At 47.8% G+C, this 13861-nt stretch overlaps 1 protein-coding gene across 1 annotated transcript in view; it reads left to right on the top strand.

Annotated features, from left to right (window-relative positions):
* Positions 1-2295: 2295 nt before the first annotated feature.
* The window catches only part of LOC119456360 (structural maintenance of chromosomes protein 3-like), a 248837-nt gene continuing 237271 nt past the window's right edge, over positions 2296-13861 (top strand). Inside the window, 2 exon segments of the mRNA XM_037718076.2 lie at positions 2296-2510; positions 4186-4330. Of these exon segments, the coding sequence (XP_037574004.1) occupies positions 2440-2510; positions 4186-4330 (216 nt within the window). The 5' untranslated portion in view covers positions 2296-2439.

Genomic DNA, 13861 nt, shown 5'->3' on the forward strand with positions numbered 1-13861 from the left:
TTTTTTGCTTTCACAATTGAGTTTTGTGGCTTTATAACTGATTTTAACTCATCAGAATTTTGAATATTCACTGAAAAGCGCACATGTTTGTGCATCAGAAATTTTGTTCCTCGTAGTTCAAATTCTCTATAATCTCAAATACAAAGAGAGTTTTCATGTTCACATGCAAAACTCTGAAGTCAATGCTTCATTTCTCATCAAACGTGAATAAAAAGTGCTGATTATGCGGAAACCAGTATGCTATCCTCTGTCAACAACGTTCTCAAGCTGTGCTCTTCAAGGCGAGCCCGGTGAAGATTGCTGGTGTCTCGCAATCCAAAGACGAAAGCTAGAGTAATTTCCAGGAAGGATTTTGCAAAGGAATGAGTGGCAAATGATATGAGAAATTATGTCCTTGATAAATTATGGGCTCGATGGTTCACAACTGATCACTTAAGGCAATTTCTAGAAAACTGCAGAAAATTACAAAAACATCTGACGTCCCATATGTGCCTACCATCATCTCCCCTTAATTCACAAAGGAAAGATGTGTAAAAAGTTGCTTAAAATGTAAAATTTGCAGCTCTGGAAAAGTCCCTTTTTTCTCTTTTAATCTGCCCCAAATTGAAAATACTTTGCCCTAAAAGTTGTTTCAGCTGTCCCACCCCTGATATTTGTTTCATGTGGTCATTTTTGCCGTTATTCAAATATAATGCAGGAGTTAAATTCAAGCAACGAAAATCTGAAAAAAAAAAGATATGATGTTACAATTGAGGGCAAGCAAGTAAATCACAAATAAAAAAACAATTAAAAAGCCCAATTTCCGCCTTTCAGCCAAAACTGAGACTCGAGGAGAACAAAACATCGAGTATGAATCTTCACATCTTTTTACACTTTTGTTTTCAATGTGTTGGCAGCATCTCACGACAGCTGCGGCCACTAAACGCGGTTAACCATGGCATCAAAGATTTGTGGTGCTGTGAAATGCGCCACACGCAAATCACGAATGCTGTGAGCCATGCTGATTCATTGCTCTCGGTGTGATCTGTACCACACATGCCAGCGCTCTTAATTAAGTTAATGGACTGACCTTCTTGCGATGATTTGTTTTAGAGCTGACAAGGTACTATCTGCAAGAATGTTCTGGGAACGTGTGAAATTATTTTTATTGCTGAAAATTTAAAACCTCGACTGAACGAAATTCGCAATTTAACGAAGTTTTTTGGTGCGAGTATGACTTTGTTATATCGAGGTTTGACTCTAGTAGAAGTAGAAAAAGTAGACAATTTTGAAAAGTAGTAGATTTCTTTATTGTTTTTTGTGAGACCCCAAAAATCCATAGATTTCGAAGCTTTATCTGCAGGGAGAAGAACTAGGGCCTGGCATTGCAAGCATTATATACATGACAAAGCAGATGTTGCACATGCTTTGCAGAGGACTATGGTCTATGACAGTGAAAATGGAGATTTGTTTGCGTGTAATGAATAATAAACTTGAGACAGTTGACAGATGGAATGTCAGTGAATTAACAGTCACTACACATTGTAATATTAAAACATGTTATGAAGGGTCTTTGTGAACAGATTTTTTTTTTTTTTTGAGGAGATGTGGGTTACCCTGGGCCATTGCATTTCACTTTAGAAGTAGTCCCGTGTTTTTTTTTTTTTTTTTCATAAAGGTCTTTTGAGCCACAGACCTGTCAAATAAATCTCGCAGCTTCTGCTTGCTGTCCTCCCCTTCGGCATGTTCTTGGTACCGTCTTCCTGAGATTGCGTTGGTCACGTGTGATTCCACCATCTGTGGCAGCTCGCATTGGGAGCCAGTCTGCCAGATGTTGCCGACTCCGGCAGCATCCTTTCCGTTATTGTTCAAGAAGCCAAGTGATGGCCGCTGCTGAGGTGCAATACTGTTGGCAGTGTATGGTGAAGATGGTGGCATAGACATGTTGCAGGTACACCTGCACTGTCAGCATGCATAAGTGAGCAGTGATTGAAATTAGGCTAGTTGGTCAAGTTATTGCGCTAGGACAAAGGTGAACACACAGGAACGGGAAGGCGCACTTTACCTGTTCAGCCCTAGCCCAGTAAGGTGGTTTGCATTATCAGTGTGCTATACTTCCTTTGTGGTGTGTAACAATCGCAGTGTTCCTGTGTCGGACATTGTGGCCAGCTTGAGTAGAAAAAAGCTTTGCCTGCATTACAGGATCTGTTTCCAAAGTGCGGTGTGGCTCAATGGGTTTTGCAGAAACTGAGCAAGGAGCTGCGGGAGGTGAAGAGTCGTGCGCAGGCCCAGCGGGAGGAGCGGGAGGCCCTGTCGCAGGAGCAGTCGTCGGCGCTCAAGGAGAAGACCCGCCTGGAGCTGACCATTAAGGACCTGCGCGATGAGGTGGAGGGGGACGACTCATCGCGCAAGCGTGCTGAGCGGGAGCTGGCCCGCCTGCAGGAGACAGTGGCCCAGAAGATGGCCCTGCTGGACGGCATCCGTCCCCAGTACGAGGCACAGAAAAAGCGCGAGGAGGAGTGCACTCGCGAGTGAGTGAGGCATCATTTCTCACATGGCTGCGATAACAACACAATTTGCAGTTATACTGTATAAACATGTGTAAGCACCGCACCCGGTTTTTCTGAAAAAGATATGTGAAAAAACGAAAAAGCTATCAAAGAGCTGCACCTATGCTTTCAGCAACCTGCACGCGAACAGCGCCACCTACTGGTGGCATGCGAGAACGCGGCTTCAGCTTCTTTCCCTCCGCAAACTCTTGCCTTCTTGCTGTCAGGTATTGGCATCAGCATCACTAGCTCTGCAACTGCATGCCGTTCACCTGCTTACGTGCAATGTTTGGTTTTTGTGTGTTTGCATTTTTTTTTGTTCATGAATTGCTGCCGTCAGAATTTTTCGGGCTGCACCCATCACTGCCCATATGGGACAAATTTTGACTAATCCAGGGGTGGAACTCCTGCGCGAGTTGCGCCATTTTGATACAAATGCAAATTTCTGCGCCAACCACAGAAAATTGACTGAAATTGTGCCACGCTGTGCCATAACGGCTTCGGAATGTGTGCTCGAACGGCCAGTGGATTCGTTCTCCGACAAAGAGTGTAGCCATTCACATTCATCACACCACGCGATGGCGCCTCCCGCAGGGGGGGGGGGGGGGGGGCAAAGAAGAATCTTCCCATTGATAAAGTTTTTGAGCAAGAAAATCATCAGCCATTCGACTCTGTGAAGGTGGATGACAAGCGAAGCTGTTTGGCACACAATGGAGAGCACACGACCTGCGTCCTCTTGCGAGCTGTTTGCAGCTAGCCTCTTGGGAATGATCTTCATTGTGTTTTCCGCCAGCTGCCGCCGATTGCATTCTCGCATCTGCTCTCGCCGTCGCTCCTTGTAGGTGTGCTGCTCCTCAGGAGTATGCGCTACGTGCAGTCTCCCCATTATGACGAAAAAAGAGAAGTGAAATTCAAAATGGAGAACGGCAGCTTGTCTTGCAGACAATGCATGATAATGCCGCCGTGCTGGAAGAGCGGAAGGAAACTAGGCACACACGAGCTTGGAACGACGGAAAGAGAGGGCAGTGTGAATGTAGACATGGCAGTAACGAAAGTACACTGACTGTCTTGATGTCATAAATACAGCAGCAGCAGGCCACGCAGTGGCCTACTGCCATGCAGGGAGCTGCAACTGCAAGAAATAGAACTGGCTTGTGACACCGTTAAGTGCCATTAACTAATGGTACATCTTTTCTCGATGCTTTTCCATTGAGAACACAAAATCCTGAGAGGTGATCAGCTTTTAGAACAAAGATCCATGAAAGACTGAAACAGTTGTCTATCCTCTAACTAGGAAGCAGCTTTACTAATGTTTGTATGCGTACAGCATATTTCGCAGGTGTTCAAAAAACTTTTCGGTTTGGTGTCTTCCAACTGCACATTGGGTAATGAAGGGACATGGTAGTGCTGGGGCTCTGGATTCATTTCAACCATCTGGTGTTCTCATGCACCTAAATCTAAGTAAAAAAAGATTTTTGCATTCCTGCCCTCACGGAATGCGCCCGCTGCTCCCGGAAATAGAACCACTGCAGAGTTGATGTGGCGGCGGGTCTTGAAGTAACAAATGATGCCATCTGTTTATTGTGAGTGAACTAGACAGTAAAAAGGGTCTATATTGTTGCTAAGCGGGCTCAGGTTTACCGGCTTATGACTGCAGGCTGAGCCTGAAGGAACAGAAGCGCACAGAGCTGTATGCCAAGCAAGGCCGCGGCAGCCAGTTTACATCCAAGGCTGAGCGGGACAAGTGGATCCAGAAGGAACTCAAGTCTCTGCAGAAGGCCATTCGTGACAAGCGAGACCAGGTAGGTTTGCATCATGTGTTATGACGGCAGAGGGCTACTGTATATTCTCATGCAAAGGCCACACTTCGCGGACCCCCGGAATGCTTTTGCAGACCCGTATTACAGAATCACCGACAGCATGCAAATAAAACAGCATTGCCTTCAGTGTGGAGCATTGCGCTCATAGATGCTACAAATGGCCATGGTGACCATCAAATTTGGCTATTCTGCTCATGGCAGTGTAATAAGTAGCATTAGGAAGGGGAAACAGCACATACGACGAGGCAGTGGCACACCGACGGGGGGGGGGGGGGGGATTCAGGGGTTGTAACCCCCCCCTGAGGCTGACTTAACCCCCCCCCCCCCCTATTGTTTAACCCAGGGGTTCTCAAGCATGTTGGTCCCAGGGAACCCTTCTAAGCTCCATGAAGTGCCAAGGAACCCTCCCCCCCCCCCCCCCCCCATACGTTTTCATGCGTGCATCTTCCGTTCGTTGCACGTTACATTTAAATTCAATAAATCCAAAACCATGGTCATTTAAACAATTTATTCACTGACATGACACATTTGTTGCAATATGCAACTAAACTCACTTTGCTTGTACCAACAATTCAATGTGAGGCTCGGTCACACTCAGGGCCAGCCGCATGTCAGCTGCCGGATTTAGCCGATTCCTATGCTTATTTTTCAGATAGGCTAGTGTTGAGAATGCCTGTTCACAGGCATATGTTGTTGCAAATGGCAGCAGCATGTCCACTGCCTTATCGAAAAGATGTGGGAATGAAGCAGCAGCCTCCATCCAAAAGGCAACAACACTTTGGCAGCCAAATTTCTCCTTAAGGGCAGTGTTAGCCCGGAGGTCTAGAAACTCATTTTCCATTTCAACAGTTTCACTGCTCAGCGAGCGTACATTAACATAGAAAGGAGACACAATCCATTCTACATTTTTAATGTTGGGAAAGTAGCTGGCTAGGTGAGCTCCAATAGTGCTTAGGTGAGTCATTATAATGGACCTGTCAGAACTTGATGGGGCATTCTGGGCTTCAATGGAGCACAACCTTTTGAAAGGACTGTAGTCCTTCTTGCTTACGCGACTCATCCAGCTCAGCAGCTTGCTACGGAATGCCCGTATTTTATCTTTAGCCATTATCAGAGTGGTATGTTTACCCTGTAAGCTCTCATTGAGCAAGTTTAATTGTTCAAACATGTCGGCCAAGTAGGCTAACTGCACAACAAATGAGCTTTGCAAAAATGGCTCAACTAAAGGTTCGTTGTCGGCGAGAAAAGCTACCAACTCTTCCCTGAGTTCAAACACTCTACTCAAGGCATTTCCCCTTGAGAGCCACCGCACTTCTGTGTGCAGCAACAAATGTTCATGGGCAGCACCCATGTCCCTGCATAGCACCTTGAAAAGGCGAATAGCTTTGGGTTTTGATTTTATAGAATTTATGGTTCTCACGACATGATTCATCACAACTGTGAGCTCTGCACTAAGCTCCTTTGAAGCAAGAGCCTCCCTATGAATCATGCAGTGAGTGAACATAATGTTACTGTTGACCTGCCTGATCAGTGCAATGAACCCTTTAACTTTTCCTGTCATTGCCCTGGCACCGTCAGTGCAAACAGCGATGCATTTGCTCCAGGAAAGTCCTTTGGAAAGAAAAAACTCATTTACTGCATCAAAAATGTCCTTTCCGGTAGTCGTAGTCTCCATCTCGATGCAGCACAGAAACTCTTCCATAATTACATTGCCAGCCAGATATCTCGCGAAAGTCACCAGCTGTGGGTAGCCAGCAACATCGCAGCTTTCGTCCACGGCAATTGCAAATTTCGGAGATTGCTGGATGGTTTCGACGACTTGTGCTTCCACATCCGACGCCATTTCACGGATGCGTCGGCCGACAGTGTCATTAGAAATCGGCACTTGCTGCACTTTCTTTATGTGTTCTTCCCCAATCAATGTCTTCACGGCGTCTTGAATACAAGGCATGATGAGGTCCTCACATATAGTATGCGGTTTTAGCTGCTTAGCTATCCTGTAACTGAGCAGGTACGATACTTTCATCTTGTTCATGGACGTTGCAGAATTCTGGAACAAAAATATTACGGATTCTAAATACTCGCCACAGCCCAAAACATCTATTCTCGGTACTTAGAAATTAAAAAAAGAAAGAAGAAACTCACCTCTTTGAGTGAATCCATTTTTTGATCTTCCAGCTGTTGTTTCTTTTTTGCAAAGTAGTCGACCTTTCGATCCTTGAATGATGGGTGCTTCGTGGCGAGGTGGCGAGAGAGCTTTGCTGGGTTCATGCAGCTGTTGGCCAACACTTCGTAACAAATAACACACTGGGCGTTTCCGCCAGTTTCTGTAAATCCATACTGCAAAAAACTTCCGGAGTACGCTCTATGTTTGGCCTTCTTGCTCATGTTGCACGACGTAAAATCGTGTCGAGAAGGCTAGGTGCAGCACACAACACGTTTGGGGCCGACGGTGGAAGCGGGAAGGCTAGCGTAGAAGAGATGCTAGGCGTAGCGTGCAACACGTTTAAAGACAACGGTGGCGGTGGACGAACTAGCGTAGAACAACAGAGGCTAGGCGTAGCATGCAACACGTTTGGGGCCAACGGTGGTGGCCAGGCTATTTTGACAGCGGCAACCCACGCGGTGCAAACTGGGTGCAATCATGAGCCAAGACAAGACAGCATCGCAACCAAGGAATGCCGAGAAAGAATGAAAGTTTTCAGTGCATATCGCACAGGGACACCTATATTATTTCATCACAAGAGGTCTTAGAATTAGTGCCGACTGTATTTTGAGTATTCTTTTTATTCTTGAAGCGCTGCATTCGAGGCTGCACACTTCATCTCAGCGAAACGAGTTCGGCAACCGCACTTCATGGCAAACGTCACGAAACCTTTCCGTTTGCCACTAACGGCAACGTACACGCGCTCGAAGTGTAACAAAATTGCCGTAACCGCCTGTCGCGGCGCCAATGCATGCTAACGTTTCATCGAACAAACTGTTTTGCGTTGCTCCGTGTATTTTTCTTTTTTTTCGTCGATTGTATGTGGGCGTGCACGCTAGCGGCACCTATCTACAAATGGGAGAAATGCGCATGGGAGTAATTTAAGGCCTCCGAGATCCAAGTGCAATAGCTTAACCACGCGGCCCGTTTTCGGAGGCTGGCTTGCTACAAGCTGCTGGCGGGATTTATTGCGCAGCTCGCGCGTTTCTTTTATGCACTGTGATGCGCTTTTTGATACTCGGGCGTTAGTAATGGAGGTTTCTTGGATCGAGCGCACCTCGTGTTCGCCATCCAAGTGACTTGGCGAGCGCGGAACCAGGGAAAATTTATCAGCGGCTCGCGGAACCCCTAGGTTCCGCGGAACCCACTTTGAGAAACCATGGTTTAACCCCTTTTCTTTCCTTACGCATTTGAGTGCTGCAACTAAGATGTAAGACGCGCAATCGTCTGCACACTCGCAAAAAGCGCATTTTTTTTTTACAATTTCCCGTGAATAAATCGAAATTAGTGCTGTTTAGATGGTATTGACGAACTGTCAAACCCCCCCTGGCAGAGATCCTGGGTGTGCTACTGCGACGAGGACTAAGACAGATAACAACACATGTAGTACTAATGTCCTCACCTTTCCCCTTTCAAATGGAACAAAAGCTTGCCCAACGTCGATCCCTTATAAGTGATCCCTTAGAAGTAGCATTACCGTAAAAACCCGCGTATAATACGGACCCGCATATAATACGAGGTGTTATTTGGGGATAGCAATAACGCAACAAAAAGTTTTCACCCGCATATAAGGTGAGCGAGGAAAGCATTGACATTCTAATCTCGTTAATTCGAACACGCTTAATTCGAACTGACGCTGTGGTCCCGTCAAAGTTGTGTAATAATAATAATAATGTTATTTATTTCATGAAAATAATACAAATTCAATAACCGGTCAGCCCAAGCCATGAAGGCTTGGGCTGACCGCATTCTCTGAATGTGTATTGCTATGGGCGAAAACGCCTGGTAATTCGAACGTGAAAGCACTTGCGACAGTTAATTCGAACATATGGCGCACCGACAATGCCCTCAGCAGCGCTCCAAATCGTGCGGCGGTGCCTCCGACCGGCATTGCTCCGACATCGCCACAGAGCAAAAGCTTAGGATAGACCCCTCAACGCCACGCAGAGAAAAAGAAAAGGAAAAAAAAAGTGGTCGCAGTTTCACCTGAAAGGCGAAGCATCAATTGCGATAGCAAACTTGTAGAGAGCTATACGGAGTAATGATAGTAGCTTTATCAGCTGTATAAACTTGGACATGCAGCAGCACCGGCAACACGCAGAACTAATGTCGACGCCGTCGGCGTTTTGCCCGCGTTCGCACAAAATGCGTGCGGCGTTGCTGACTGTTGCCGGAGCGCTCCCTCTGATATAAATAGGCACTTGGTGCCGCAACTAAACGTGACCTCCCTTCCCTCCCCCCCCCCCCCCCCCCCCACCGCCTTTCGCGCGTCGGAAGAAGGCGCGTTTGCTCTACATATATGGTGATTGTAAAGGAGGAAAGAGACGCCTACTTCTGCAGCCCTTAAGGAAGCACGGCGCAGAATGCGCGTTTGTTCTCCGCCTTTCGTTCACTCCCCGTGAAAGCGTGCGTCCCTCGCGCCCTTTCACTCGCACATACAGCGTTCGGCGGCGCGCGGCGACGATTTCATCTCCATTGACGTCATACGGAACCTCACGGCGACGGCGACGGCAACGCCGACGGCAGAAATCTGCTTGTCTTGCTTGCAGAAATCTGAGTGTCCATATAATTGCTATCGCAATAAAAAACGATGCGGCGGCAATTTCACTCTCAAATAGCAAGGTCGCCGATTCACCGTCGTGCCGGAACACGCTTGTACGAGCTGACATCTCGGCCAACTTCCTGACAACGGCAGAAAACAAAACTTCAGGGAAAGGGCTAAGTTGGCGCCACGCCGGCGGGAGTGGCGGCGGGCATGCACGGAGCCAGTCGAAGGTGGGGGAGCTACGAGGGAGTTGAGAGGGAGGGCGAGGGAGCCACTGCCACCGAAGTGACGGCGTTGCCAAGGCCAAATGCGCTTATCTGCCGCCGTTGCAACTTCGCAACTGGGATGCCGCCCTGCGGCGCAATTTCCGATGGCCTCGGCAGCTAAAATAACTTTCCTTTTAAAGGCAGCTGGGTACTACTTTCACGGTCCCAACATCGTGCGAGATAGACTAGCAAACGTGCCGATTCTTAGCGGGGTCAAAATGGCGCCCGTTGAAAGCAGCAGCAGCCTACCGACACCACCGCAAGATGACGCATACTCCGCTGTGAGTCTTGATAGCAGTGAGCAAAAACGTACCCGAAACTGCAAATTTTATGCTGAAAACTTTGGGATCCGCATATAATACGAGGCAGAAATTTTACATGGTAAAATTTAGAAAAAACCTCGTATTATACGCTGGTTTTTACGGTACTTTGATTGCGCTTACTGTGCCCATGCATTGTATTTATTGTCCTCTTGTTGAGCGCTCCTCCAAAGCTATCAACAATGTACAGTAAAACCTGGTTAACTCGAATTTTACAGGACCGAGAAAAGATGTCAGAATTAACCATATGTCAAATTATCAACGGTATCAAGAAAAAAAATAAACAAACGCTTACTATGTCAACACACTTTTATTTACTGAATGAATCGGCAAATCCTGTTTCTCTTTTGCACAAAAGCATTGCGGAAGCTGCAATTTTCGTCATCTCATGACTGATTAGCACTTGCAGCGGAAGGCTTTGTGACTTCCATTGCAGCACTGCCACAGCGCACATCCTCATCGAGACATGATTTTCACTACTGCATGCACGCCCTGTTTATTTTTTTGCCAGTGAGCTGGTCGCCAACCGATCATTAGTCCATTGCGATGTAAGCGCTGCTCTCCATCGGCGACATCTTTGCACTGAGTCAAAATGAAACTGCCGTTTGCCGCAACCGCCGCGGACGAAAGCACGGCCGCTATCTACACAATCGTTATCAGCTGCCTTGCGGTTCTGAAGGCACACGGCCGATACATGCACTAATTCAAAACGAAACTACTGTTTGCTGCAACAGAAAGAGAGAGAGAGAGAGAACAACGTTATTTAAAAATAGACCCCAGTCTGGGTCCACTAATTGCTGCAACAACTGCGGACAAAAGTGCGGTCGCTATTGATGTTATAATGGATGGTGACTACTGTACAGGGGGCAGAACCCCGCTGATACGTTTTTGACGGGACCGTAAAAAAAAACAAAAAACATAAGAGCCGGGAAACGCAAGAGCCGAGAAGTAGGAAAAATTGAGAAATGAGAGTAGTGTTGAACTGCACACAATATTATTTTAATTCATAGGTGTGAAAAAAAAGTCGTAGGTTCGCCCGAAAGCGGAAGCATCGATTGCGATAGCAAATTAGTAGACAGCTATACAATGTAAGGATAGTAGTTTTATCGTCCGTATAAACTTGTGAACATTCGCTTATTAACTATATTAACACGCATGGTGTCAGCGCCCACAGGCAAACATGAACACATCATACTCGATGCGCTCGGACACACGCTGTCGAACGCTGGCGTGAGGAAATGCCGCTGCAGCAGCGAGCGAAGTGACCTTCGTGCTGTTTATCGCTTCAATGCAAACTGAGCGCTGAGAACACACAGCACGCACAAAGCTATGAGCCGCCAACGTACCTACACTGCCTAGACTCTGCCCCCAACACAGATCGCTTTTAACATACGGCCCATGCGCCTTCGCGCAGTACGCAGTTGATGCTAGAGTACAACGCCGCTCGCTATATCCTCCCTCCCCCTCACTCCCTCGCCGGTGCCTTGATCGCAGCGGAAAGCGCGCGCTTCCTCCCTGCTTTTTTTTCTTGCGCGCGCGAGATTTAGACGCGGTCGTCGGCTCCCCTCGCACGGTTTCACTCGCACATACAGCATACGGCGCGAGGCAACGGCGTTATCGCCCTTGGACTTTATAGGGAACATCTATGCGCCAAAACTAATTTTAGGGCCACAACACGTCATAGACATCATCTTTAGATAGTAAACACGGATCTCGAAGGCCATACTTTTGCTGGCTGAAACCGAAAATACGTCATAGGCGTCACCCCCGGCACTTTGGGTGGCCATTGCCATCGTCAAGCCACCAGGCCAAGCGACATGAAAAGTCAAAATGGCCGCTCGGGCCGGCGCGGGGTGGGAGTTCGCAACGTATGATGCGGGAACGGTCCCACAGTTGCGACGCAACAGCGGGGTTACCAATGCATTGGGTTCTATGGGAGCTGTGCCGGGACCGGCAGAAAATGACGTAACAGCCGGGAAAAACGCAGCACCCTGGAACATAACAGCGGGGTTCTACTGTATTTACCCAAGTCTAACGCGCACCCGATTCTAATGCGCACCCGATTTCTGTGACCGAAAAAAAACCAAAGAAAACTTCGAACCCCCGGGATGGAACTCCTGTGCCAATTGCACCATTTTGATACAAACGCAAATTCCTGCGCCAAACTGCGCCAAACACAGAAAATTCACCAAAATTGCGTCACGCTGCGCCAGAGCGGCTTCAGCATGTGTGCTCCGGCAGTGGCTGCGAACAGCGAGCGGATGGCGCCTCCCACACAGTTTCTTGTAATTTTCGCGCTTAACAGGCTTATAACACTGGACTTTTCGGCGCTTCCGGCAGGTGGACGCACGAGGCCACTCCCGGCTGTTGTTGCTGCTGTCGTCACTGCTGTCGGAATGGCCGGGGCGGCTGGATTTAGAGTTTACTAAAATGCGGTTGAGTGGGGCGAGCGGCGTGGCACTTGCTAGCTGAGGTACAAAAGAATGAAAAGTAGGCTGAGGGTGCTGCGAGTGAACTAGATATTACAGAGGCATGCGCCGCAGCGGGTTTAGTGGGCTGGTGTCCCTGTCCCCAGTGCCACTATAACGTAAAACTAGTCCAATCTGTCTTTATGCCCATATGGGCGAGGCCTCAGCCATTTTGATCTATCAAGAAGAGCTAATGGCAGATTTAGAATAAAAAGTTGCAGTTTCGCCCCAAAGGCGAAGCATCGATTGCGCTAGCAAATTAGTAGGCAGCTATACGAAGGATAGTAGTGTTATCGGCCGTATAAACTTGTAAACAATGGCTTAATAAAAAAATAACAAGCATGGTGTCACGCGCGCACAAGCAAACATGAACAGATCTCATTCGATGACCGTGGAAACTCGCTGTCAAAACTCTGTAGTGAGTAAGTGCGGCAGCAGCAGTGAGCGAATTGACCTTCATGGTGTCGCTCGCTTCAGCGCGAACTAAGTGGCGAGAACACAGCGCACACTTAGCTATCAGCACTCGCACTTTGTCCCCATCGCAGGTCGCTTTCAAGATAGGAACCGCACGGCATACGCAGCAGCCGCTAGATTAGAGCCCCCCCTCTCGCCTCCCCCCGGTGCCTTGCGCGCGACGGAAGACGGTGCACTTCCTTCCTGCTTACCTCCCTTGCGTGTGCGAGATTGAGCCGCCATTGTCGGCTTAACCTCGCAAGCTTTCACTCGCACATACAGCATACGGCATGCGGCGACGAGGTTATCGCCCCTGGACTTCATATGGAACATCACGGCGACGCCGACGGCAGAAATGTGCAATAATGTTATTGCTATAAAAACGGAATGGAATAGTTTTACGTTATACCAGTCCAGGGTTTATTGTGGCTCTCTGGGTCTGCGCTGACATAGTATGACCCAGAAATTCTTACAGCGTCGATTGGACAGCATAAATTGAGAACATTTTCGGCTATCATCATGAGTGTCGGTGCGGGAATATATAGTTCGATCGTAGGGCCACCGATGTTTTCGGCGTTACGGGACAGCATGTGCCGTTCCGTCGCTCGACCCACTCCTCCATATAATGGTATACTATAGCTACACGCTTCTTGTTGTTTTATTCTGTGTTTCGTCGTGGTTTCGAAGTGCACTGCCATATTTCGTATTCCATTATTCCACCAAAATTTAGATTGGCCTGCTCCAACCTGCTTCACAATGAAATTTTATCTGCTACAAATTGCTCCAAATGAAATGTAGTCTGCTCCAAGCTGCACTAAAATACAATTTTGTCAGCTCCAAACTGCTCGAATACGCAGTTTTCTTTGTTCCAAAATCACTTTGGGGCAGACCTACCCCTGAACCCCGATTCTAACGTGCACGCGACTTCTGTGACCAAAAAGAAAAGAAGTATGAAGAGTTTCATATACGGACGGAAATCGGGCCGCATCACGGGCGTTCGGAGAATCCGAAACTTGTGTTCTGGACTGGCACAAACAGAAGGAGAGGATTTTCGCCAGCAAAGCAACGCGGAGTGGTTTCAGTGGACCGAAGCAAGACGTAATCTGCGACGATCCACTTCGGCGATACAATCACTTTGGCCCTATCTTGAAAGCAATCTGCGACGAGGAAAGTCCGCCGCGCGCCGTTTTTTCGCCGCTTATAGGTCGCGTTGAAGCGAGAGGCATGATAGCACGAAGGTTAATTTGCTCGCCGC

This window comes from Dermacentor silvarum, chromosome 1 (genome assembly GCF_013339745.2).
Source record: "Dermacentor silvarum isolate Dsil-2018 chromosome 1, BIME_Dsil_1.4, whole genome shotgun sequence".
Classification (NCBI taxonomy): Eukaryota; Metazoa; Arthropoda; class Arachnida; order Ixodida; family Ixodidae; genus Dermacentor; species Dermacentor silvarum.